The sequence below is a fragment of the Myotis daubentonii genome, chromosome 9 (assembly GCF_963259705.1).
Source record: "Myotis daubentonii chromosome 9, mMyoDau2.1, whole genome shotgun sequence".
Classification (NCBI taxonomy): Eukaryota; Metazoa; Chordata; class Mammalia; order Chiroptera; family Vespertilionidae; genus Myotis; species Myotis daubentonii.
Genome location: NC_081848.1, coordinates 79,158,742 through 79,185,263, shown reverse-complemented (window position 1 = coordinate 79,185,263; position 26,522 = coordinate 79,158,742). Strand labels below are relative to the sequence as shown.

General features: G+C 57.1%; 2 protein-coding genes across 3 annotated transcripts; one reads left to right on the top strand and one right to left on the bottom strand.

Annotated features, from left to right (window-relative positions):
- The first annotated feature begins 87 nt into the window (after positions 1-87).
- GAL (galanin and GMAP prepropeptide) lies at positions 88-4,331 on the top strand. Of its 2 annotated transcripts, XM_059709847.1 has the most exons (6): positions 91-271; positions 496-567; positions 1,073-1,127; positions 2,813-2,899; positions 3,185-3,265; positions 4,089-4,331. In XM_059709847.1, exons 2-6 carry the CDS (start codon positions 496-498, stop codon positions 4,199-4,201), a joined length of 408 nt encoding a protein of 135 aa, XP_059565830.1. In that variant the 5' UTR covers positions 91-271; the 3' UTR covers positions 4,202-4,331. The 2 variants fall into 2 exon arrangements, with proteins under 2 accessions (XP_059565831.1, XP_059565830.1); XM_059709848.1 differs by lacking the exon at positions 3,185-3,265 and having other exon boundaries at positions 88-271.
- Positions 4,332-7,315: 2,984 nt separating this feature from the next.
- On the bottom strand, positions 7,316-25,241 carry TESMIN (testis expressed metallothionein like protein). Its single transcript, XM_059709846.1, has 9 exons — positions 25,185-25,241; positions 24,440-24,970; positions 21,423-21,575; positions 19,559-19,679; positions 17,780-17,856; positions 14,692-14,783; positions 12,390-12,492; positions 9,141-9,301; positions 7,316-7,506 (listed from the first exon to the last, which is right to left on the bottom strand). The coding sequence occupies exons 2-9, from the start codon at positions 24,914-24,916 to the stop codon at positions 7,317-7,319; spliced, it is 1,374 nt and encodes a 457-aa protein (XP_059565829.1). The 5' UTR covers positions 24,917-24,970; positions 25,185-25,241; the 3' UTR covers position 7,316.
- Positions 25,242-26,522: the final 1,281 nt, after the last annotated feature.

Below are 26,522 nucleotides of genomic sequence, written 5' to 3'. Positions count from 1 at the left end.
CCCCCTCGGGATTCGGCGAGGGGGCGGGACCCGAGCTCCGTGACGTGGCGCGGGACCAGCCGCATAAATAGCGGGGCAGCGGCGGCTCTGGGCACGGACACGTCGGGGGAACCCAGCCGCGCACGCTCCTCCTTCGCATCCCGGGGCCGTGCCATGCGGTGAGCGCCCCGGCCCGACCCGACCCGACCCAACCCGACCCGACCCAACCGGGCGCCCGGACCCGCCGACACCCCGCCGGAAACTGACACCCCGGGACCCGCCGCTGCTCAAGGTACCGCGTGCATCGGAGGCCCGGGGGGAGGCGCCCCTTTCCCCGAGTTCCGGCTGCGAGCGCCGCCTGCCGGAGGGTCAGCGCGGCGCCTCTGCCCCGTCCTTTGTCCCTTGTCCGGGGGCGCAAACCACTGGGTCCTCGGTCCCCTTCACCCTCCGTCCGGCCGGGTAGGGGTCCGAGCTCCGCCCCGACGTGCGCGGCGCCCGCCGCCCCTTCCCTTGCAGATGCCCAGAGGCCGCGCCCTCCTGCTCGCCGCGCTGCTCCTCGCCGCCCTGTCGGCCACCCTCGGGTCCCCGGTAAGTGCGCGGTCATCCCTCCGGGCAGAGGGCGGAGTGTGGGCGCTGATGCCGGGAGCGGGGTGGGGGGTGGGGGGCGGGGGGCGGAGGGCTGGAGCGGGGGCCGGCGGGGGCGCTCCCCCCTCGGGCCCTCCCGCCATCGCTCCTCCCCGGTGTGCGCGGGTGCGAGGACAGCCTGCTGGGAGCCAGTGAGCGTGGACTGGACGCCCGAGCGCAGCTTCACCCGCAGAGGGTCGGTCACTGGAGCCGTCCCGGAGAAGCGAGCGGTGCGGGTGAGGCTGGTCTCTGGCTTGTCCCATGCGCGCACCGGCCCTGCCATATCTGGCCTTTCACCCCGGAAAGCGGGCCTCTTCCCTGAACGGTCTGCGCCGGCTCGTTATGTGACGGTGACCGGCGGCCTGTGTGACCGGGCTGTGGCGGTGAGTCCAACCGCCCGCCACGCGGCCCCACACAGGCCGCTGGGCCAGGCAGGTCCTGGCCATCTGACCCCCTTCTCCCGTCTCAGGTGAAGGAGAAGAGGGGCTGGACCCTGAACAGTGCTGGCTACCTTCTGGGTCCAAGTAAGTGACCAAGAACCCGAACCCGCAGGCGCTGCACCTGCCGCTGCGGCAGCCATTCGTGTTAATCCTGCCATTCTGAGCTGTTGGGCGTCACTCTGACCCGAGGCCGGTCCAGTGTTAAAGGGCAGGGGCGCTTCCTGAGGCTTGGAGGATGGGGTCCCCTCAGGTTAATGGCATTTGCCACGTCTCTAGGTGGCACATCGCCCTCCCTGAAGCCACACCCCCACCCCCCTCCTGTAGGGCCTAGAGGGACTCAGTCCCCCGCCCTGACCCCACCTGCCCTCTCCCCCAGCCTCAAGGTGCCTGACTCTGCCTTGAACCCTGACCGCCCTGCGGCCCTTGTCACCCTGTCTCCTGCCTTCTCGCTTTTTGCCCACATTCCTCAGGGCTGCCTCCACCCGTTTAAACTGCCCGGGAGCTGTCTTAGTCCTTAATCCTGGAGTTTAAGTACATACTTTCTCCTGCTCAGACGGGTTATCCATCGCCTGGGGGTCCTTCAGAGCCCAGCACTGATGGCAAACACTAGGGGGCCCAGGCAGGACCCACGGGCGCTTGGAAGGGGTGCACGCTCCCCTGCACCCTTTGTACCCCTGAGCTCTCTCCCTCAGAGAGCACCTCATCTCTGGGTGCTCCTGGCCCCCGAAACAGGAGGAACCGTCAGCAAAAATGTCACTTTGGAATGTTGACAGCATGTCAGGGAGACTTTTCACCCTGAGTTGGGAAACACCCTTTTCCACTGTGAAGTTTTAAGTCTCTGTTGAGTTGGAGCCCCGGGAGCTGGCATGCAGACAGCTCTTTGTGGGAAGTCCTTACAGCCTGATGGTTTGCCCTTGAACTCCACCACCCACATGACCTCCACCGCCCACGTGACCTCCACCGCCCGCGTCACCTCCACCGCCCGCGTCACCTCCACCGCCCGCGTCACCTCCACCGCCCGCGTGGAAACAGCGCTGGGAGAACGCGTTTGCAGGGAACACCCAGCCGCCCACTGGATCAGCCCACTTACCGCCTTTCTCAGTCTTGTGCCAGGGGCTCTGTCCTGGGAAAACGAGTTAATTTTCATTCATCCGGCTTGTGGATGACACAGCCCACCAGGCCCAGCGGCCAGAAACTCTGAGCCGTCCTCGCCCTCGTCCCCTCTCCTCCTTTATCTCCTAAGTGGCCCCAAATCCAGCCCCCTCTCCTCATCCCGGGCCACTTGGTATAGAGCCCTCATTCTTTCTTCCAATAGTTTCCTAAGGGAGCTCTCAAGAAGCACACCACCCAATGCACACATAGTCACCCAGCCTACCCCACCCCAAGCATGTCTGTCTGTCTGTCTGTCTCTCTCCCCGCCGCCCCACCCCCCTCTCTCCCTGGCTCCGGTCCATCTCCCACACAGTTGCCAGAGTGATCTTTGAAAAATGGAAATATTTCGGTACCTCCCTTGTTTTCAGAAACAAGGCCCCGAGCCCCGGTCGCCTGCCAGCACCCCTGGGAGCCTGTGCTCCCTCCTGCGCCAGGCCTGTGGGCTCTGGGCCCTGGTCCTGTGGAGTCCCGGCACCGGGTGACGAACTGGGCCCCGGGTCCACGCTGTCCTCCCTCTCCTGTGGTTCCCACACTGGGCTCAGTGGCAGTCGGGTCCTTTGGGCGGGGGAGGGTACAGTAACGACACTGAGGGGCTGTCTGCTCTGCTCTGCAAACAGATGCTGTTGACAACCACCGGTCATTCCATGACAAGCACGGCCTTGCTGGCAAGCGGGACCTGCAGCCTGAAGACGGCGCGAGGGCAGGTGAGGGGACGGGTCCCGGGGCTCCGAGGCCCTCCACTGTCCACCTCTGGGTGCACAGGGCAGTGGTCCGAGCCGGGCCCAGCCACATCGGTCCACTGCTAGCAACAGAAGCAACGACAGTGGGAGTAAGATGCTGGGCAGCGCAGGGACGGCAGAGAGCCCTCTAGACTTGGGGCCTCCAGGAGAGGGGTCCCCAAGATGGGTGACAGAGATGCTGGGGTTCATGACCTCGGGGTGCCCGGAGCACCTGTGTAAGTCGTAAATGTCAATCCTTTTGGTTTCTAGGCGACTCTGACCGGCTGCTGCCCTGGAACGATGATGTTGTGCGCAAGATAATGGAATTTCTGACTTTCTTGCATCTCAAAGGTTAGTGAAATGTGGCCGATTTACATTTCCACCTCCTAGAACCTGGCACTTAAAACGGAAAGGGTTCCCTAGACTTCTGCAGTGACTGATCTCCACGCCTGCTGGTTGGCGTTACAGCCCGGGAACTGGAACTAGCTAAAGCAGGGCTGGGCTTGCTGCCGGCCCCACACCGTCCCTGGAAAGGGTCATCTGACCTACTGTTCCGAGAGAGAGAGAGAGAGAGAGAGAGAGAGAGAGAGAGAGAGAGAGAGCGCCTCAGGGTTCCGTTCTCTCTGTGCACTACTGATGTGGCAACAACCGCTGTCCCTGTCCGGCCGCAGTGCCCCACCGCCCAGCTCCTCACAGGCGTCTGAGACCAGGTCTCGTCAGCACTGCAGCTGAACAGGAGCCCATCCGTCAGGTGCCGGCTTTCCTTGCGGGGGGGGGGGGGGGGGGGGGAGGCTGCGTTTAAAGGCACGGCCCTCGGCTCTGGGCCTCCTGCAGATGCTGCCCCTTTCAGCCCTGGCTTTGCCGTCTGTGCTTCGTGCTTGTCATTCATTCACCAGTGAGGGTCTGGCCTTTGCCAGATAAGCTCACAGGTCAAGCCGCCGTGGGAGGCCTGCGCTCTGAGAGTTAGCCGTGCAGGTGGGGGCGGGGGCCGGGGAGATGGACGCTGTGATGCTCACGAGACACAGCTGGTTGTCGTTTCACACGTCACGATTTCGTGTGAGTTTGAGAGTCCAGGCTGATTCTGTTCTGTCTGGACCCTGTGAGGTGAGCTGGGGCTGTGATGTCCTCCGTGCGGACAGCAGGGGCTCATCACCCAGAGTCCGTCTCTTTGCAGAGGCCGGGGCCCTGGTGCCCATGCTCCCCTCGGCGGCGTCCTGGGAAGACACAGAGCAGTCAGCCCTGAGGGAGCCGGGCAAGGCCCTCCCGTCCCAGGAAGTCAGATTCTGAGACGATGGGTCAGCTTGTGCCAACTCCCCGAGTCAGCCAGCCCCTCCTCTCCTTTGAAGCTGTGTGGTTATCATTTAAGATTTCCCCTTTGGTAATTATTCTCGTGGCAAAATAAAAACCAGCAAGTGTTTCCGTGTCTTCCTACCTTGTGCCTGTCTGTCACCACCACCGGAGTGCTTTACGACAAGCTGGAGCCCTGGCCAGGTGGCCCAGTGGTTGGAGTGTCCTCCTGTACACCAAAAGGTGGCGGGTTCAAATCCCAGTCAGGGCACATACCCAGGTTTCAGGTTCAGTCCCTGGTCAGGGTGCCTACGGGAGGCAACCAATCAATGTTTCTCTCTCTCCCTGTCTCTAAAAAAAAATCAATAAAAAACATATCCTCGGTGAGGATTTAAAAAGATAAAAATACGGCTGGATTGTAATCACGTGCATTAGATCAGTGCACATCGGGAACAAAGGCATGTGCACACTAAGCCGAGTCACACACAGTTATGAGGGTGAGTGTTACTGAGGCAGAAACAAAACAGACGCCCCTGCTGTCCTGGGGCCAGCAGGGGGTGGGGCCAGCAGGGGGTGGGGACCCACAGGGCAGGGAATTAAAATTTGTGTGGTCCAGGTAGAAAGGTGATTGTCCTGAAAACTTCAAGCGCTTCATAGCTGAGGAGATGTGTGCCCTGTCCGGGTGCGGGACCAGCGGTGATGGTGCATCCCGAGGGGGAGGCAGTCACACCTGAAGACCCAGAGGAATGCGGCGAGGGGGTGGGGATGGGGGAGAGCATTCTCTTAGGTCACGTGACGATGCGGGGCCTCTTGGCTTTGGGAGCAGGTCTTTGGCTGCATCACATGACTATATGCACCTGCACGTGGCTGTTACTTCTCACACTGGCTTTCCTAAAAGCTGTGCTGACTTGATAACCCTCCCCCTTGAGCAACCCACAGGGGTCACGCCTTCCAGTGGCCTGTCCCTGGCTTTTAGGCTTCAGCTCAGCACACCTGGCTGCAGCGCTGGGTCCCCACCCCAGGGTGCAGGTGGGCTCCCCTGCTGTGCTGGATCCTGGCTGCCTCTGGGCTCTGCAGGTCAGAATGGGCTGGGGGACCTGTTCCCTCCCCTCCACACCTGACCCTCAGACTCCCAGCACTTGCCCTGGGCCTGGTGTGGACTAAGATGGTGGTGAGTGCGAAACACTCACTGGATGTTAGGATTGGTGCACGAAGAACGTGAAACGGAGCAACCACTTTTATTTTGGTTTCATATAGGAATGATAGTGTTTTGGATATGTTGGTTAAATAAAATCATTAAATTGGCCTGGCTGGTGTGGCTCAGTGGTTGAGCATTGACCTATGAACCAGGAGGTCACTGTTCGATTCCCGGTCAGGTCACATGCCAGGGTTGCAGGCTCGATCCCCAGTGTGGGGCATGAAGGAGGCAGCGGATCTATGATTCTCTCTCATCATTTATGTTTCTATCTCTCCTCTCCCTTCCTCTTTGAAATCAATAAAAATATGTTTTTAAAAAAGAATTTCTCCTGTTCCTTTTCACTTTTTTAAAATGTGGTGACTAGAAATTTTAAAACTACCTGTGTGGCCGGCAGGTACTGCCATTTGCCCTGCTGAGAAGGAAGGCAGCCTCAGGAGGAGTCACAGAGCCCCATCGCGGCCCCCTTCCGCCCGAGGGTGCGGGGGGGGGGGGGTAGGTGACCCTTGGCCGCAGTGTCCCTGCTCTGCCCCAGCTCTGCTCCCGAGAACTCACAGCTCTGCCTCTAACTCGAGCTTTCACCTCAGAGACTGGATCCGGGTGGGAGACAAGGGGGTTTAAACAGAGAAATGAAGTGTCAGGAGGCTGTTCCAAATATCGCTGTGCTGGCCTGCTCCAGCTCCTGCTCCCCAGTGTGCCAGAGGCCCCAGCCCAGGGGTGGGCAAACTTTTTGACTGAGGGCCACAATGGGTTCTTAAACTGGACCGGAGGGCCGGAACAAAAGCATGGATGGAGTGTTTGTGTGAACTAATATAAATTCAAAGTAAACATCATTACATAAAAGGGTACGGTCTTTTTTTTTTAGTTTTATTCATTTCAAACGGGCCGGATCCGGCCCGCGGGCCGTAGTTTGCCCACGGCTGCCCCAGCCACACTGCCCGCTTCCGAAGGTTGGCTGGGGGGCCAGTACCATCCACACACAGAAACATGACGAAGTGTATTTTCAGTCACCAAGCTAATTACAGCCACAGGAAACAGCTGAAATTTTTATTCTTTGCTTTTACAATAGAACCAAAGGAGTCAACTTAACAGCTAATATTACCTGCTACTTTCTGCAAACTAGTCAGTTTAACCATACTCTACCAACAACAATAGCTTCACAGTAATCACGGAGAAGTTATTGGACACTAGAGCTTTTCCACAATCAAACAGAAACACCTAAGAAACTAGATACATTTCCGTCCCACAACTCAAGACGCTACGATGAAAGCGCGGCCTGTGCGCCCGTTGCCTCTCGGTGTCTGGGCGTCAGCCGGGCTGGTAAGCCCTGGGCCCTGGGACACGCCCGCCCTCGATTCCTGGGGTGTTCAGGTCTCTCTAGAGATCTCAGGTTGCATCTCAGCAGCCCAGCGGAGACGTTATTTCTAAGAATTGGGGAAATCCGAAGGCTGTTATGCAGAGCAGCCCCCAGAGGAGACTCCCCAAGGGGATGAGGTCAATAGGGTGACTCTTCCCTCTCCCACCCCGTGTCCACCCACCAGCACTGGGTGTGGGTGCAGAGGTCCCAGGCTCACGGGAGCCCACGCTCCCTCCTGGCCCCGCCATGTCGTCAGTCACGCCCTTCCTCAAACAGGGGCTGTGGATGCCAAACCCTCCCAGACTAAGCCCCCTGGGTCCCCTGGTGCAGAGGGAGCGCCCACCTCGATGGTGCAGCTGTGGACACAGACCGGCCTCGTGTTCCTTAAAGCAGCCTCTCCTCCATGGGCCCCCGGAACCCCGAGCGCAGACCCGCGGCTCCTCTCTCCTCCCACCTTCTCCTCTCCCACGGGGCGGGAGAGGGGAGAGTCACCCTATTGACCTCATCCCCTTGGGGAGTCTCCTCTGGGGGCTTCTCTGCATAACAGCCTTCAGATTTCTCCTCTACTCCATCTTCAACCCTTTGGACTTAAACTCCATGTAGAGAATCTGGGACAGGCACCTCCCGAACTCCTCCAGGACCATCTGCTGGGCCAGGCCCTCCGAGCAGCGCCCCTTCTCCGCCTCCTCGCCCTGAGCCAGCAGACAGGCGCACGCGGCTTCCACCACCTCCCAGGAGATGCACGAGGACCGCCTGCAGGGACACACCAGTCAAGGCCATGGTCAGAGTTCCGGCTGCTCTTAAAGGCAGGCGCGTTCAAGGGGGCGGGCTTGTCATGCATTTCAGGGACTCACTGGCAAAACCAAATGCTGTCTTCCTGATACTGAAAGCTGTTCACTAGAATAGCATCAAGGACTGCTTTTAGAAGGAAATATAGAGGAAGGTGAATCTGTCAGCTTCTTGACATCCCTCTCATGGTCGATTCTAAGTTTCTCAAAATTAGATCCTCACAAACCCAGAGGCCTGGGCTCCGGTCAAGCCCGCGGCTGGGCAGGAGCAGCAGCAGGAACCTTAGGCCAGACCAGTCCCTGCGGACAAGCAGCCTGGGTCCCAGCGTCATGCAGGGCTGTGCCGCCCTCCTGGGTGCCCGCTCCCCCACAGGTGTGCATGGGGCTGGGGAACCCCAGGGGCTCTGAGGACTCCCTCGTCTGTCACCCCTGGGGTGCGCTTGCTCTGACTGCCCAATGGGCCCTGAACAAGGACCTGCAAGACGCTGTGCTGAGTCCTGCAGGGGCAGCCAAGTCCCCAGGAGATCGGGACAGCGTGGCTCAGCTCAAGGCCGCTCACACTGAACACTTTAGGAAAACTCTATTAAAAAGTGTTGGGTTATGAAAATAGAGATAGGTGCTGGGACTGGTTAAAACCTCCCACAGCCCTGGCCGTTTGGCTCAGTGGATGAGCCTTGGCCTGCAGACTGAAGGGCCCCAGGCTCGATTCCGATCAAGGGCACATAGTCGGGTTGTAGGTTCAATCCCCAGTGGGGGCGTGCAGAAGGCAGCCAATCAATTATTCTCTCTCCCTCTCCCTTCCCCTCTCTGAAATCAATAAAAATATATTAATAAAGTAACACACTTAAAAAAACACCTCTCCACCAAGGTAACACGCAAGAACTGAGTTGAAGGTGAGAGGACAGGGCTGCCCGGGGCGGAGCTATCACATTGAGACCAGAGTCCACGGCTTGGAGCCCTCGTCACACTCCATTGACACGTGGTCCCGGGGGAGGCGGCCACACTGCCCCTGCAGTTTCCCAGAGGACTGGGCCACGCCTGGTCAGCGTCCACCACACAGCCCTCTGCAGGCCACAGTGAGGCCACCTCTGACGTCTCTAAGCAAAGGAGCATGAACGTGGCTGTTCAACAACATTAATGACGTGTGAACGCAAAGGCGGTTTTTAAAAGGATAAATCTAGTCCAATATAAAGTTATTACTCAATCTCTGAGCTCCGAGGACCACCACATGGCCGCAGGCTAATGAATGGGAAAATACCCAGCTGCAGGGGTTCACCGCGCTGGGGAGGACCAGCCTGTGTCCCGAGCATCTCTGCGCTACCACCACACGGTGCCGGTGCCGGTGACGGGCGGCTCAGAGGGTTGCTGTCTGGAAGCCACACCCCGCAGCCCGAGGCCAGTGGCCTGCTGGTGGCTCCTGCGCGGAGGACACCCAGGACAAAGCAGCGGGGCCTCTGGGGACAGTGTGGGTCCAGGGTGAGTCCGGAAGGGGGGACGGCACCTCGTCCGGTCGCTGGCGCCCGCCCTGCAGACAGGCCCGCCCCTTCCAGTGTGTGCATGAGCCCGTTCCCCATCAGGAGGTCAGTTCCGAGCACCTACCTCTCCTTCCTGAATTTGGGGAGTCCTGACACGTAATGGCTGCCTTCAAAACTGCCAGCTTCCATGTAGTTTGGCACGGCCATGAGTGTTTTTTGTTCGGGGCTTTCTTCATAATGTTTGCAGCCAATGCATTTGCAGATAGAGGAGCACATGATTTTGGCCTGGAGATAGAGAATTGTCCTACAATCACCCAGAAGAACAAATTCTGTTTGGACCTTCAATAGCTTTATGGTGTACACATAACCAGCAATTTTCAGACCAAAAGAGCAGGAGTGAGAGGAGCCCATGGCGGTGATGTGAGGAGCGCGAGGGGCACGTGCCCAGGTGCCGCTGTAGAGGGGACACAGTGGGGTGCTGACAAGGGGGTGGGGAGGGGCTTTGGGAGGCTGGGTGAGTGTGGGTGAGTCCCCAGGGGGCGCTAACTCTGATTTTGAATGCAGCTGCGTAGCTGGTTACACAATCCCAGCTTGGGTTCACCTTGGCCAGCAGTTGAGGGCACCTCGGGCTCCCACTGCGGCAGAAGATGAGGGGGTGGAGGAGTCTGAACCTGCCGGCTGGCCTGTGCTCGGTGTTCTGGGCAGGCCTACCTGCCTCCCAGTGGGTGGACTTTTTTCCTTGTTTCATGGCAGTGTTGCACCTAGGGGGCAGCGAGGGGGTACCGGCTGAGTCCAGCAAGCCTGGGTCCAAGCCCTCGCCTGTGCCGGCCCTGGGCACGGCCTGCAAGCTGGCCCTGGGACACTGGAGTTTCTAGCGTCCTCTCTGCCCAACCCCTGCCACTTCCCTCTGCTCCTTCCAGCTCAAAGGTGCCTGGCGTGCTTTATTCTGCACCTCTGGGTGTTTTGAACGGAGGTTTCTTGGGATTTCTAGTTCCTCTATAATGCCAGGGGCTACAGGTCCCCTGCACCTCACATGGCCGTGGCTGGGCAGAGGCACGTGGCTGACACGGCGTCACCCGGCAGCCAGCGGGCGCCGTGAGGAGCAGGGACGCCATAGCGCCTGGGGCTGCGCTCACTTTTAGGGTTCGCCATCTCTGCACCAGTTCTGACTGTATTTTCAGGATCTGCACGGGGGTAACGGAGGGGGGATAGATGGCTAGGTCTGCTTGCCCGACCTTTCAGCGCCCATCTGCAGAATCATGAGGCCTTTCTTACATCTGAGCCTCTATGACAACTTTTTAAAAATGAAGCTCGCAGCCCTGGCCGATGTGCTCAGTGGTTGGAGCGTCAGCCCATGCACCGAAGGGTCGAGGGTTCGATTCCCTGTCAAGGTCATGTATGTGGGTTGGGGGTTCCCTCCCAGCCCCAGGTCAGCTTTGCCTGTCACTTGCTCTCACTGTTCCCTGGAGGAGCCACAGTGACCGGCCCCGTCATCAGTGAGAAATGCACCGCCGGTCCGTTCACTCCGCTCACACGCTTGCCATTTCCTGCAGCCAGTCTCTCAGGCTCCCCGCCCCCCACCCCCTCCCCCCCAGCTTCAGCGTCATATATGTTTGCTGGGTTTTTGCTGTAGAAAACGAACGGTTGGCAAAGATGCCGAGGAAATGGCTGTGTCTGTGGACGCGTCTCCTCCAGGGTTTCTTGTTGCTTTTCCTAGGACAGCGGGACCCGGGGCTCTGCCGTTGGCTCACCACTGCCCACGCGCCGCGTTCCGGCATCTTCCCGCGGGACCGACGCAGCCAGGTGGGGCGTGTGAACGCCTGCTGCCCTGGTCTTACAGACGCAGAAACTGGGGTGCTGGAGGTTGCATAGCGACGGCAAGTGATGGAATCGACTCCAAGGCCCACCGAGCCTGGGTCTGGGCCGCTGAGCTTGCTGTTCTCATGCAACTCAGCTGCCTTTTATCCGGCTTGTTCACATGTCTTATCCATCTACCTACCTTCCCTGGACACACACGTGCACATGTTCTTAACAACAGTGTGACTCGGTGCTCTTCATAAACAGACACGCATCACCGCGCAGTCCCGTCCGCAGGCTGGCGGCTGGGACCTGGGCCACGTGCTGCGGGACGAGGTCAGGACTCTGAGCAGGCTGTGCCCCGTGTGCCCCAGTCAGTCAAGTTCGACGGCCCCGCCCCAGAGACTCCGGATGACACCTGCCCATCGGCACCCCCAGGGGAACCTGTTTGGACTTGGGGGCTTCGTTCCGCCTCTGCTGGAACCTCACGCAGGCGGCATCACGCAGCGTGTACCCTTTCCGCCTGGCTTCCTCCAGCAGCGCCCGCCCGGAGATCCTCCCGCAGCTGCACAGCTCTCCTCCTTCCTGCCCCTCTGACGGCCAGCCCGCACAGGCTCATCGCCCTACCTAGACGGCCACCCGGGTCGGGTCCGGTTTGCGGCCACTATGAGTAAAGCTGTTGAGAGCATTCTTGTAAAGGCTCTGGCGGACATGTCTACTGGCTGTGTGTTAGAAGTAAGATGAAACTGCGGGGTGATAGTACATGCAAGGGTTAGCTGTAGTAGTTGGTGCCAAACAACTCCCTAAAATGGTTGTACCAGTTTATATTCCTACCAGCAGTGCACGGGAATGCCACCACTTTTTAAATTAAGAGTTGTACACTGCAGACAGTACCGTTTGCCCTAAAGAAAGTGCTACTATACTGAAGTTATGTGTGTCATCAATTTCAACAAATTTATCTCTAATTCAAGAGGGGAGTTAGATTACTGTAGGAACAAGGAACTGACCAGCCATGGCGCATGGTGATCTCCGGTCCACGGTGATGGCCTCACTGTCCTGTGCAAACTAGGCCCCCGGCCCCAGCCTAACTGTCCTCCCTGCTCTGGGCACCTTGTGTGTCCACAGAAGAGGCGCTGCAAGCTCCCGCAGGTAGCCGTTAGCAAGCGGCCTGCAGGGCGGCAGCCTTGAAGGGAGCCCAGGTTCTCCCGTCACCCGGACGTCCTGGAGCACAATCGAGACATTCGTGATGGCTGAGAGCTTCCTCCCCATTTCCCCCGGACAGGGGGCCAGCCACACGTCTGCAGAGCACGCTGCTCCAACGTGGGCCTCTCTGCTGCGTGTGTGACCGTTTCTCAGGTCGAGACAACGTGGACATGTGCGAGTTCTTGAATCAGGAGCTTCCGAGTCCCGGGGCGTCCCAGGGGAGGGCAGAGCTCCCTCCCTGCCGCTTTCTGTGAACCTTCGTCAACACCCAGGCTTTCCCCAAACGGAAACGCAGGCTCTCTGGCGGTGCTTTTACGCCTGCGAGACATTTCAGTGCTTCCGAGATGCTTTCGTTTAATGGGAAGGCACTTACCTTAATGGCCTTGAAGCGCTCGAGTCCGTGGCGTAAGTGGCTGCAGCAGGCATCGCAGCTGCAGTTGTTGCAGAAGTCCCCGCTGGCAAAGCAGTCGCAGTACCTGTGGGGACAGTCGCACAGCCTGTCACAGGCCGTGGCCGAGTCAAAACCATTTCCTGGAAATGGCCACTGATGCCCACCATCCCCTGGCCCCACTGCTGTTGTCCCGGGAACACAGCAGGTTGGGGTGGACATGTCAGTTAATAAAGAGCCGTCTTCCCACCAGCTGTCCCCGCCCCTCCGCCAGGGCACTGGAGACCCTCCTGGGAGAGAAGACGCAGGGGACCCGAGGCCGCACTGCTCTAGGCTTGGTCTTGCTGTCTCTCCCATTGGGTGCTGTGTGGGGGAGATGAATGCTGGGGACACACGTGTGACAGGGTCCACACTCTGCCCCTGACTCGCAGTCACCATCTCCTCCTGGGAAAATGGGAAGACCCCGTCACTGCGCCAGCTCCCAGCTGCTGTGGCACTTCCAGCTCCAGAGCCCCTGCCCCGCTTCCCCCGGGACACCCCCTCACGTCTCTCATCACGGAGGTTCCTCTCTCTCTCCCCCTCCCTCTCCCTCTCCCTTCCTCTCTGAACCAATACAGACATATTTTTAAAGTTTCCAGAAAAGCAGAAACTTCATATTCCTTATTATAGTTGTCATTACGTTACCAAAAATAACAGCAGCAAGGATGCGTCAGAATTCACACCAATACTGGTGACCGGATTATTGGACCAACACCGGTGGCCGGACAGACTTTCATCCACGTGATCAGCTAGTTGGTAAGAGAGCACTTCACACCCAGCCTGAAGGGCGACTGGGAGTGAATTCACCCATTCGCTGGTGGGCCAGGCCCACGCTGACCCCCGCCCACATCCCTACTCGGACCCTGTCTGGCCTTGTCTTGGGGAAATCAACAAGGAAGCTAGTGGAGAGCCTAAGAGGTACGAGCTGGGGCCAGGCCGGGTGAGAACGGAGCAGCAGCCCCTGACCGCCCTCCCAGACCCCAGGCCCAGCACAGGGCGTTCAGATGCAGATCACCGGCTGGGTTCGTGCAGTGACAGCAAATCAAGTAATTATTCGCAGCAAAAAATGCGAACACAAAGCTCATACTGTTCCTGGCACGTCATTCATAACAGAAAATTGGGTATGACCTGTATAATGACCTCAAAAAAAGGACTGTGCTGAGTGAGAAAACCTGGTAGAGGCTGGAGACGGGGAGGGACCGGGAGAAATGGGCTGCAGGGAGGACACCTCACCAGGCTCTGCCCCCAGGTCCTCCAGCGGCGCCCAGTGGGGCCGGGGCTGTGGGAGCCCAGTCCCCTTGGGGTCCTGGCCGCGCCAAAGCACACAGCAAAGCTCCCGAGGGCAAGGAGGGGAAACCAGTGTCTTCCGGCCCATGCCCCCCTCATGGCTGCACAACCCGGCCTGCCACGCAACCAGCAGGGCCGCCTGGCTGTGCCGGCCACGACCAGGGGCCAGGACAGCAACCGCAGCGCACCCGGGGGAAGCCGGAGAACAGAAATCATCACGGCTGGTGCTCACTCCTCACGGCCACACAGCCTCCAGAACTAGGGGGTTCCCTCGGCCGCTCCCACTGCCAGCGCCTGGTGAGCCTGTGCCCTGGGAAGCCCCGCAGGAGCCCCTCCCCCACTGCCCCTCTCCCACTGCCCGGGCTGCCTCCCTCAGGCCCACGCCCGCTGCCTTAGGCTGCCTGCCCGCACTCCTGGGGGCAGGACAGAGGCTGCCTGCGCGGAAAGGGCTGCCCATCCCAGCTGGTCCGTGAATGTGAACAGAGCTTCAACCAGCTGGGCGAGTTTACTGAGTTACAATGACAGCCGCCACTTGAAAATGGCAATCGAGGTCCCAGGCAGGAAGTGCAGCCACGTCCCCTCGGAGACCGCCTGGCGCGCTGCCAGAGAGCGTGAGGGACCCGCGGGAAGGTGCGCCAAGACCACCATCCACAGTAAGTGACGGCCACGCCATTGCTCACGTGATGATAGCAAGAAAGAAAAAAGAAATACAACAGCTCACGTGAACCAATGTGAAGCAGACGGAGCCTCTGAGACACAGCCCAGCGGCAGCATGGGGCCGTCCCAGCGACACCAACCCCACGCACACGACACTGTCGCGCGCTGCTCCTCCCAAAAGCTCTTTTATTGCTGGGGAAGGCTGCAGCAAAGCTAATGCTTCCACTTAGAAGAAAATGACAGTGCACCCGAGAGAGCCTCTTAGGTTCTTGAAGGAGGGACTGTCGATGGCGATGGTCCTTACCCAGCCAGCGTTATCCGGGGCGGTGCGGGGAGGGCTGGTCCCGAGGGCAGAGCAGACCCCAAGGCCGCGGCCGGCTGGGCTCCGTGGTCCAGCTGCAGAGAGTCAAGGCCAGCATATTTTGGATTAGTGGATGTTTTAAACCAGGGGTCCTCAAACTACGGCCCGCGGGCCACATGCAAATACAAATATTGTATTTGTTCCCGTTTTGTTTTTTTTACTTCAAAATAAGATATGTGCAGTGTGCATAGGAATTTGTTCATAGTTTTTTAAACTATAGTCCGGCCTTCCAACGGTCTGAGGGACAGTGAACTGGCCCCCTGTTTAAAAAGTTTGAGGACCTGTTTTAAACGTTCCTTCCAGTCAGCCCCTAGCTACAGAGGAAAACAATCCTTCTCCTGGTTTTATCTTGAAATCCCTTCACAACAAGTCTGGGTCTGTTAGCAGGAGCGTGCCATCAGCCCCGAAGGCTCCAGCCCAGGTGGCGGCCACAGCCAGGAGCCTGGCCACAGGGCGCCGAGGCCAGGGGCCCTGACTGCGGACCGAGGGACGTCTGGGACCTAGGGCCAGGCCACAGACCAGCTGGCAGGCAGCACACACAGCGGTCAGCTGCTGGCTAGAACACTGTATTGGGCATCTTTTTCATTTTGTGAAATAAATTCAATTACCAATCTCTGTAAACTAAAAATGGCCATTATTATTATATCCTTAGTGTAACATGAGCGATCTTCACATTTGATGTCTCATTAGCAACCATTACTTTTTCATCTATTCAAAAGGAGCATTTCATAGTCAACATTAACGAATTCAAAAGCAATGTCGTAATCTCTGCTTTATCCACGGCCGTGGCTCTCCTGGTTCCAGCTTATTTTTCTTTGTTCCTCAGCAGCGTGGCTCACAGGGAAAGGAAAAGCTAGCAACATCGCTGACCTAATTTTCTCCCTCTCAGAGCTTGAAGAAATGAAAAGGGTTGGATACATTTAGGTTTTGAGATTGTCTATATCACAGCTAAACGCCCTATCCTGTCCCTCCACTGAAAACTTGAAATTTTAAAATAAGCTTTACTTACGCAGTACAGCCTGGGAAAAACACCGTTTTACCCATCCTCCTCCTCGCCCCCCTCTCGCCTCTTTTTAAATTGTGTGTCTCTGCTGCCTCTTGGGGCTCGAGGACACCAAGCAGCCACCCTGGTCCAACTCCTCTGGGCAAAGCCTCCCACTGGCACGGGGACTCCGTTCACAGGAGGGACGTGCTCGCGTGTCCCTCCGTCCCAGACACCCGTCCCCACAGCCGTCCAAAGAGCTGCGATTCTTTTGGAGAAAGGATCTCACGGGGCTGAGGCCATTCTTCGCATAAACCAGGGGCAGTTTCTTCCCTCTGCTTAGGCCCAAAGTAACGCAGAGAAAAAGGAATGCCTCCTAAGGGCCACGCAGGCAGCAAACCTAGGTCAACCTTTGCTGGAACCCACAGCCTTCTTCAGCGGCGTTTGGCACCCAGGAGTGGAGACAGGAACCCACCTCCCTGGCACCTCGCTGGGATGCGGGTTCTGGGCGGGGCTGAGAGCCAAGTTTCCAGCAGCTCCGGGGATGCCCGCGCGGGTCCTCGAAGCACACCTTGAGGAGCGAGGCTCTAACAGCACTCGGGACTGGGGGCTGGCAAGGAAGCAGGGGTTCCAGGGAGGCAGCAAATGCATTGCTAGGAGACTTGCCTGAGGTCCACAGGGTAAGAAGTCAGGGGAGCCAGAATGGGGACAAGAATCATCACAGCCAAGGAGAGCCAGGAGAGGTGTGGCCTAAAGGGCATTTCTCCTGCGAGAGCTCCGAGGAGGAAGAGCAGTGCCACGTGAGGCAGCGAGGGGGGAGGGGGGCGGCCAGGAGGGAGGGAGGAGGTGCACTGCGCTCACAGGACCACGGCTTCCAGCCGTGGGCAAACTATGGCCCGCCAGCCGTTTGAAATGAATAAAACTAAAAAAAAAAAAAAAAAAAAAGACCGTGCCCTTTTCTGTAATGATGTTTACTTTGAATTTATATTAGTTCACACAAACACTCCATCCATGCTTTTGTTCCGGCCCTCCGGTCCAGTTAAAGAACCCATTGTGGCCCTCGAGTCAAAAAGTTTGCCCACCTCTGGCTTAAACTCATAACATTTGATGTCTCATTAGCAACCCTTCCCTCCTGCCTATTGTATCATTTGAGAAATATTTACTCAACAAATATTAACTCTAAACCAGACTCAGAAATCTCTAGCTGGTGGCTGTCAATCCCAGGTGTGCCGACTCCGCCCTCTGAGCCGACTCCCAACAACTCCGAGACGCTGAACTCCACATTCCCAGGGGCACTCAGGCTGCCCCCACTCCCCTCTCAGCTCCGAGGACACCCCCCCTGGGCCATGTTCAGGCTGAAGACCCTGGCATCCTTGGCTCAACCGGTTCCGGTTCCCACATCCAGCCTCTCACAAACACTGGCGCAGCCTTCAAAGTACCCTGAGGAGCTGCTGCTTCTCGCCACCTCCATGCCCGCGGCCTGAGATTGTTAGGGCCGCGGTCTACCACTGGCCTTGCCCCCGCTCTGGGCCGGCCCCTTTAAGCCCAGTGAAGGCACAGCCCTTCCATCACCTGCCGCTTCCTCCCGCTCACGCTCACTCACCCCAGCCCCGCTGTCCTGCTCTCCGTGCTGGGCCCTGCCTGGAATCTGCCTCCGCGAGGCACCACCTGGCTGCCTCCCTCTGTCTCTCAAGACCTTCTCAGTGGAGCCAACCGGTCCGCCTTCCTCCCACGGACCCCCATGCCCTGTGCCCATCCTTTGCTGTCCCGGCGCAGTGTGACTCCCTTTTTAGGTCTGTCTGCTGTCTGTCTCCTGCAGGAGCTTAGAGTCATGTGTCTTATGTTGCTTTGTTCTGGGGGACAAAGAGCCGCATCTTGGTCGGATCCACCCCTCCCAGGCCTGTCACTGTGGGGACGGGGCTGAACACTTGGTAAATGGTTCACTGTGGATCTTTATATGGAGGATAATTGTATTTCCTGAGAAATTCCAACTTTGACAATCAAAATTTCAAGAGACAGTAGTTGTTTTTTTGTTAAAACATGACTCACTTGTTGTGTAATGAGATTTAATTTTGGTGGCACTGGCAAAAATCTTCCTACTAAAGTAGTCACTGGTTTAGGGACATCTGTAAGGAAGACAATTAAAATTAATTGATGCATATATTGTTTTCCTTCCACGTGCACACGGAAGAACGTTCAAACATGAAATGTATCATGGATTTATCATGTGCAAAGTCATTTAAATTTATCTTCATCCTCTTTGTTTTTTATCCTATAAAAACGTTCAAGTCAATGTAAGTTTTTACTAATTACACCCTTTTTCTTTGCCATGAAGCTACTTAGCTTGAGCTCCAGGGATAGTCTATCCTAAACAATGTTGCATACCCAGGTTCCCAAACTGCTGGCTGAGGTACCCTGGAGTAGGCAGCACACCCACCAGGAAGCCGCCAGAAAGTTTATTTTCAAAGAAAGCACAGCGACATCTGCTGGTCATCAGGTGAAGTACTTTCCATGTCTGTGTTTCTTTTCCAGCTGGTTACTTAGTGGTGAGGATGTAAATCCTGATCAGGTTATTTAGCCCAAACTACTTAAGGAGTAGAGCTGGTAGGTGCTTCTTGGGCCCAAGGGCACAGTGACAACCATTCCTGAGGCACCAAGGGCTGGGTGGGTCCCAGTGGAAGGAGACGTGCCTTCGTCTCCCGAATCACCCACCTGCAGCCTCTGAGTGATGCTACCTTAAGACTTAGGTCAGGATACAGTTATTTTACGCTGATACTTAGTATGTTTACAGCATCACAAAGGGGACTAGGCAAGGGAATGGGGATTACATGACAAGGAAGTCCTCCTGTGGATCTAAAGGCACGGTGGCTTGCCACGGCCAGAAAGGGGGGTGGGGTGGGAAAGAACGCCCCGCCTGTGTCTCTGAGGACCAGAGACAGCTCTGACCTCCAGGGAACGGAGCCCGGAAGCTCCGGCTGGGAGGACCATGCCCGCCCTGCTCTGCACAGTGAGACAAGGCAGAGTCCCGAAGGCCTTGCCTGTTCCTGGATGAAGGGACTGTCGGATGGAAGAGGGTCACACTCTCTCTCTCTCTCTGCCCAGACTCTGCAGGTCCAGGAGAGGACATCTGGGTTTAATGTGGACTTAAATTATGGGCAGTGAATCTGGTAAGGAAATATTCTGGTTAAATCAAGATTTGGAGAAACGCAATTACATATGCAGTCCACATAGAAATGCCCAGTTTTGAAGAATTCTTGTCTACCTTCTGCAAGCACAATCTGAAAGCTACACCATTCAGTCTCTTTAGTCATGCCTAAGGCGTTACAGGATAATCACGTACCTGCATGTCGCTATTACTATTGTGCCAGTTTGAAGAAGTTGCTGAGTAAACGAGTGTCAGATAATCAGCATTTTACGCAGTTATTTCAGAACTCCTGGGGCTTATATGGAGGCGTTTCCCTTACATGCAGTTTATACCACACGAGGGCCAACCCCCCACTCAAGCTGGGCGGGCTGATGCTTCAACCAGGCCCCCAGCACACCGGCTTGCTGGAAGGAGTTGTCACCTGTTAGGATGGCAAGCCGTCCACAGCTAGTGGAAGAAGGGCGCGGCTATCCCAAAGCTTGAGACAGTCAATGGAAGGCACACGCACTGGTCTATAAAGACATCTTTCCATTCTTAGCTCACTGCTATGGAACATGAAGTTTGCCAAATTGCCTCCTTAATACCCTCACTGCCTATCTCACTTTTTTTCAATATACACAGCCAAACATGGTCACTTACCAACTGACGATAGGACATGACTTTTGAATGAATTTACTTTGTACCTGACTGCAGGGCACTGTTTTGGTCTTGATACTGAGGAACCAGATGCAGTGCTTTCAGTTCTCGCGCACCCGGGTTGTCTATGCGCAGCATAGGTGTCCCGCCTTTCAACTGACACAGCACCTGGAATGAGACACAAGGGTCAGGTCTCACTTGTCAAAGCCGCCCGGGGGACTCTAACCCCTCCCCGTGGGAGTCGGTACTTCTCTTCAATGAATTTCCACCTTTGCTATAAAAAAACAAAACAAAAAACCGCCCCAGAATGAACCCGCACGAACTTCCACCAACAACATAGCTTTAATCTGGAATTTGTTTTCTTGGAAAATGGCAACCTGCCCATCTGTTCTCGATTCCTTGCTCCACCACACGCTCTCTGAGACGGTGGCTGGGCTCACAGAGGCCCCTGCCTCCTCCTCCAGGCCACGGGAGCGCAGAGCGCACCGAGCTGCCCTACCCCGGCCCACTCAGTCTTCTTTAATTTCATGACAAGTGCTCTTTCCTGCCATACTCATGTGTTTATTTAATATGTGGGATTTTTTTAAACGTCTATTAATGTTATTTCCTACAAGTGCAACTTAGAAAGGTTAATCCAAGAACTGGAAAATTCTAAGAAGCCACGTCAGTGTTCCTGGGCCTGGCCAGCACTCAGGCCACCGGGCTGGGCTCTGACCCTGAACACACCCTCCATGAGGCAAGGGCCCGCCAGCCAGGCACGTCGGTCGGGCAGAGCCGGGCTGGAGCCCTCGCTGGTGGCCCCGTCCCAGGAAGGGCAGCAGTGGTTTTGCCCACACAGCTTCCACTCAGCCGGCTGTGCTTCTGCCCTCGGTGGCCTCTGGGCTCCGAGACAGGACAACTCAGGCCTAAAGGACCAGTGTTACCAGTCTCAGGAGAGCCCATGCTAGTGAGGCGCTCCGGGCAGAGCTCTGGGCACCGACCCTGGACGAGGGCCAGCATTCGTGTTCAGGGGGAGTTTATTTGTATCTGGAGGGTTAAATTATAGCCGTGCACGCGCGAGAGAGGCGCAGGGTGGACCCCAGGCCTCTGTCCATCGAGCACCCGGGGGCCTGACTCAATGGTCTGGTGTAAATGGAGGAGGCCCCGCCCTGTTCACCTGGTCCATGTGTCCTGGAGAAGCTCTGCCCTCACTCCCCGGGGCCTGACAGAGAGGCGAGTGCCGTGCATGCCAGAGCTAAGCCGGGTTCATTCCCTGGCAAAGTGTGGGCTTAGGGCGAAGGCCTCCTCTTTCAGAGTCAAGAGCTGCGGGGGTGGGGGCAATCTTGGTTGTTGGGCTCTTTGCTCATGGAATGCTTGGGGCGGGCCCAAATCCCAGAGGCGCCGGATGGGCCGACTACGTAACATCTGTTTCTTAGCCATAAAATGAAGACAAAAATAATGCCCACCCTACAGACTGGATAAGAGAATTTCAGGAAAGTAGCACACAGACCACACGTGTCACTGACTGCCTTTCCGAGAGGAGTGCTGGTGGTATTAGGACTTGGAGGTGGGCAGGGAGGGCAGCAGCCTGGGCCCTGCAGCCGCAGCCCACCTCCCACCCACAGGCCACCACCCACGCACCACCCGCTCAGCCGGCTGCTGTCAGGCCGCCTGGGTCTGTGCTGACTGATGTGACGTGTGGTCACTGTCCTTAAAAGCACAGCCATGTCCTCATCCTTGTTTGACTTGCTGCACTGGCTGGAGTGAGGATCTTGGAGCGGGAGGGTTAGGCAGGCTCGAATGCCCTCTGGGGAGACAACCAAAATGCTGACTCAGCAGGCACACGCTGATTGACACCACCAGTGCAGTCGGCTCAGTCACAGCGATACAGGCCCCGCATCCACACAACAGCCGCTCTCCCAGCAGGGTTACCATGGTGTTCCCATCCTTCTGAGAGCCGCCCAGGGCGTCCTCGGCGTCCTGCGAGCACGGGAACTTGCAGGGCTCCTGGGACGGAGGGTTCTGCAGAGCGGCCTCCTCCATGCTCTCACTCGGCACAACGCCACCTTCTTCCTTCACTTCCACCTGGAAAAGCGGTTGCTGCTCAGAAACCATGTGGGGGACTTTGGGTGCAGCAGCTGCACAGCACAGAACATCTCTCTGGAAGTCACACTTGGCCTGCGCGCCTCCTTCCTCACCCTCCCTCCCTGGGGCACAGTCTCCCCACCTGCCCGTGGGGCCAGAGGTATGATCTCCACGTGGCCCCGTGTGACCGAGCAGACTCCCAGGTCAGTGGGCGCCCCTCGAGCTGCTCGCCAGCCCCCACTCCACTGGAGCTGCAGCCAGCGGGACCGTCCTGAGGTGCCCACCCTTCAGTGCCCCCTGAGAGCAGGCTCGTCGGCTCTGTGGAACCTTCTGGCCCATTGTTTTTGCTGTTTCCTTGCAAAGCCTGCAGTCCCTGCTGCTGTTTGGTGATATTTATAATGTAACTTACAACGCGCTGCTAGCGATAGTGTGGAGCTTCCCTAACTGAACAGTAGGACAACGTGAGTATGAAACTGAGGGTGGGCATGACCGCCACCTTTGTGTCTCAGCTGTGCTCTACGCAACTGTCACCTCAGTGACACCAGCCAATTACCAAGAACAGGGAGAAATACCATATTACTGAAAATCAATGGAGTAAGAAAGACACTAAAAAGTTTCAGTTAAAAAAATTACCATCAGAATTGAGGGTTTTAAAATTGAGATACTTTTTAAATGATAAGAATGTAAGGAGGGCTGCCCTCGGTTTTTCTCAGTGGTTAGAGCATTGGCCTGCGGACCCAAGGGTCTCGGGCTCGATTCCCGGTCAAGGGCATGTACTTTGGTTGCAAGTTCAATCCCCAGCCCCGGTCAGGGCACATATGGGAGGCAACCACTTGATGTCTCTCTCTCTCTTTTTTTTAATATATATTTTATTGATTTTTTACAGAGAGGAAGGGAGAGAGATAGAGTTAGAAACATCGATGAGAGAGAAACATCGATCAGCTGCCTCCTGCACATCTTCCACTGGGGATGTGCCCGCAACCCAGGTACATGCCCTTGATCGGAATCGAACCTGGGACCTTTCAGTCCGCAGGCCGATGCTCTATCCACTGAGCCAAACCGGTTTCGGCGTCTCTCTCTCTTATCGATGTTTATCCTCTCTCTCTCTCTCTAAATCAATGGAGGGGGGGGAGATAAAAGAAAAATAAATAAAAATCAATGGGAAAATATCCTTGAGGATTAAAAAACAAAGAATGTAAGGAGGGCGGAAAACACAGTTAACCTAACTGTGCACCCTCCGCCCCCACCCTTAGGCTCTGCCTGCCCAGCTGTCTGTGAGACAGGGCAGGTAATCCTTCAAAAAAGATGGTGTTTGTATGGGAGCCGTGCCAGGACCAAGAGGCAGAAGCTATCAGGGCAAGTTTGGCAAATGAACATTCACGCTGGCTGAGAGGTTCTGTGGGAAACCTCTCTGTGAGGAGGGCTTGGGGCTGCCTGCTCTGTGGTCCCTCCCAGTCAGATGGGACCTCTACACCAGGGGTCCTCAAACTTTTTAAACAGGGGCCAGTTCACTGTCCCTCAGACCGTTGGAGGGCCAGACTATAGTTTACAAAAAAAAACTATGAACAAATTCCTATGCACACTGCACATATCTTATTTTGAAGTAAAAAACCAAATGTTTTCGGCGGGCCGCATGTGACCCGCGGGCCGTAGTTTGAGGACCCCTGCTCTACACCAAGGAACAGTGCTTGCGCTAAAATAACCAAAACACCAGAAAACAGAAATCCAAGGTGCTGCTGCTGGCGTAGGGGATGTGGAGTCCGGCTCCAGCCATCTCAACAGCAGTGCAAAGGCTTAGCCCAGGGGTGGGCAAACTTTCTGACTGAGGGCCACAATGGGTTCTTAAACTGGACCGGAGGGCCGGAACAAAAGCATGGATGGAGTGTTTGTGTGAACTAATATAAATTCAAAGTAAATATCATTACATAAAAGGGTACGGTCTTTTTTTTTTTTTTTTTTTTTTTCAGTTTTATTCATTTCAAACGGCTGGATTCGGCCTGCAGGCCGTAGTTTGCCCACGGCTGGCTTAGCCTATGACCTACTCAAAGGATTAATGGTTGAGTAACCTAGCTTCCAAACTAGATCCTTCAGGGATGAGGGGTGGGGAGTAGGCGGTGGCATACATTTCCTTGGGATCCTTTGCTTCCTTTAAAAATAAATTTGTTGCCTTGGCCGGTTTGGTTCAGTGGATAGAGCGTTGGCCTGTGGACTGAAGGGTCCTGGGTTCGATGCTGGTCAAGGGCACATGCCTGGGCTGAGGGCTCGAACCCCAGTAGTGGGTGTGCAGGAGGCAGCCGATCCATGATTCTCTCTCATCATTGATGTTTCTCTCTCTCTGTCCATTCCTCTCTGTGTGAAATCAATAAAAAATATACTTTAAAAAAATGAATTTGTTTAGCAAGGACAGAGCAGAAAATTATCGATGATTTTCTTCAGCAAAGGAGGGTAGTTATCTGAGAGCTGGCAGGAGTTCGCTGTGCTCTGTATGACACAGGCGTTCTCAATGTAAAGGGGGGAGAAACTAAAGGCAAGAACATGAAAAGCCAACCACGCCGCGTTTGTTTTCACAGACACAGTTACTCTGACCATCAGGGCTCCTCTCCCCGTGTGACCCACTTTCCAGGCCTTTTCCTCTGTGGTCGGGCGCCCCCTGCGGGGCTAGGCCAGGTGTGAACCAGGGACCCAGGACGTGATTCACCTGCAGGCTGAACGGGTTACAAAGGGCTGCACCCTGTGTGGCCGGACACCAACCAGGGATGGGGCTGACACAGGGACATGCCGGGGGCAGCCAGCAGCCTCCCCGCCCGGCCCCCGGAGGGCTGAGGGGGTACCGTGCCCATCCTCCCCCACCCCCCCCATCTTACTGGGATCACCCGGACGCCGGCGTGGGCGGCTCCGTCCAGGGCCCAGGCGCCCAGGGGCACGAGGGCAGGACTCCGGTGCGGGGTCAGCAGGGAGGACAGCAGGTGCACGTTGTAAGTCGGCGGGGGCGGCGGGGCCGCGGAGAGCACCGCGTCCTCCAGGGGGTCGAGCTCGGCGAGACTCGGGAACTGGCCCAGGATCTCCTCCTCGTGGTCATCCACCAGCAGCTCCACCTTGACCTTGCTGCCGAAGTCCGCGCCCAGCGGCGGGTTGAAGGCGTGCAGCAGGGGCTCCTTGGGGCCCGCGGGGCTCAGGTAGGGGTCCTTAAACACGTGGAACTCCTCCTCCTCGGCCTTCACCACCGCCGGCGCCTTCAGGCCTGTGTTTTCCGAAACAAACCGACCCTCTGCGCCGAACAGGTCGGGCCCCATCTCCTCTTCGGGACTGGACATCCCGCCCAGCAGGGGCGCCTCGTCCATGTTCCCGACGGGACCCCGCACCCGGCGCCAGGCGGGATCGGCAGAGCCGCGCACCTGCAAAGACGCGGCCAGGTAAGAGGGCGCCTGGCCTACCCGCCCCCACCACCGCGACCCCCGGGCTGATGGGGGGAGAGGGGTCCCACCGTCCCGACCAGGGAGTCTAGCCGCCCCGAGGGGTTGACCAGGGGCCCACCGTCCCCTCCGCCCCCGCCTGCAGACCCGAGGCCGGGCCAGGGCCCTGGAGACAGGCCTCCTCGGAGGGGCTCACCTGGCCTTGGGGTTGCTGGAGCACAGGTGTGGCGGTTAACTGTTGTGGAAGGGGGCGGAGTTGGGGGCGGGTGGGCGCGGAGTGGGCGTGGCCTGTAGAGGGCGTGGCGGGCGCGGAGCCGTGGGCGGGGCTTGGAGGCAGGGCCGCCGGTGGGTGGGGCGTGAGCGGGGCGGGCCCTGTGACAGTGGGCGGGATCTGCAGGGCGGGGCGCGCAGGGGGGAGTGGATTGGGCCTCAGGGGAGGGGGCGGGGACTGTGACAGAGGGCGGGATCTGCAGGGCGGGGCGCGCAGGGGGGAGTGGATTGGGCCTCAGGGGAGGGGGCGGGGACTGTGACAGTGGGCGGGATCTGCAGGGCGGGGCGCGCAGGGGGGAGTGGATTGGGTCTCAGGGGAGGGGGCGGGGCCTGTGGCAGTGGGCGGGGTGCGCGGAGAGCAGGCCGGGACCAGCGAGCAGCCATTGCGTGGAGGTGGGCAGGGAGGGACGCTCTGGAGCTCAGCAGCTCCAGGCTCAGGTGGGGAAACTGAGGCCCCCAGACCCATCTGATGCAGGGCTGATGGGACTCCCTCGCTTGACTTATGACTTTAGTCTTTAAAATATACTTTTTCTGCTCCCCCCTCCCCCACCTCCCCATCGCTGCGGGTGGACAGAGGGCCAGGCCGAGCGCACACGTCACATCCTTGGTGCTGCAGCTTGGGACGTGAGACAGAACTGGGCATCCCTAGTCAAAGATAAGCACCCGACGTTGGTGACTGATGCTGGGGAGGAGGCGGAGTCCCGCAAACCTAGACACAGCTCACACTAATGTGCCGCCCCGCTTCGGGTGGGGAGTGAGCTAGAGCCACCTTCCATAGAAGTGAACGCCCATTTAGCGGGGTGGCCTGACCTGCCAACCCTAAGGGTAGAGCTGAAAGGGATTCTGGGGATGCGAGGGGGCGGGCCGGGGCGAAGATTCACCATAACGCTCAGGTTCTGTTTCACGTGCAAGTATTATTTGGGTAAAATTAAAATGTAAACACATCAACTTCCTAATCTCATTTTTAAAAATTTAAGCTTTTCAAACAGTAACCAAGACAGCAGCACTGTGTACTGCCATTTAGCTCTACACTTTACCATTCAAGAAATGCCAAGAAAATGTCATGCAGTTGAGAATTCCCAAATTCAAGGCACAGCCTTAAGTGTGCTAGGGCTTACCTGAAATTTTTTTCTGGGACATTGAAGTTTAGTTCAAAAGAAGACAATGAAATTAAGATACCCCTGTTGGAATTTTCCTGCCATGTGAATGACCTAAAACATATTCCCAGCAAGTAGTTTATGACAAACTTGCTTGACTTGAAAGG

What these genes read in the sequence shown, in the direction of transcription:
- GAL (XM_059709847.1), top strand. Translation starts at nt 496, where the DNA reads ATGCCCAGAGGCCGCGCCCTCCTGCTCGCCGCGCTGCTCCTCGCCGCC. An exon ending in TGGCTACCTTCTGGGTCCAA is followed by an intron (nt 1,128 to 2,812) that starts GTAAGTGACCAA and finishes CTCTGCAAACAG; the next exon opens with ATGCTGTTGACAACCACCGG. An exon ending in TGAAGACGGCGCGAGGGCAG is followed by an intron (nt 2,900 to 3,184) that starts GTGAGGGGACGG and finishes TTTGGTTTCTAG; the next exon opens with GCGACTCTGACCGGCTGCTG.
- TESMIN (XM_059709846.1), bottom strand. Translation starts at nt 24,916, where the DNA reads ATGGACGAGGCGCCCCTGCTGGGCGGGATGTCCAGTCCCGAAGAGGAG. An exon ending in AAACAGTGCCCTGCAGTCAG is followed by an intron (nt 17,857 to 19,558) that starts GTACAAAGTAAA and finishes TCTTCCTTACAG; the next exon opens with ATGTCCCTAAACCAGTGACT. An exon ending in AGCGCTTCAAGGCCATTAAG is followed by an intron (nt 9,302 to 12,389) that starts GTAAGTGCCTTC and finishes CTCTATCTCCAG; the next exon opens with GCCAAAATCATGTGCTCCTC.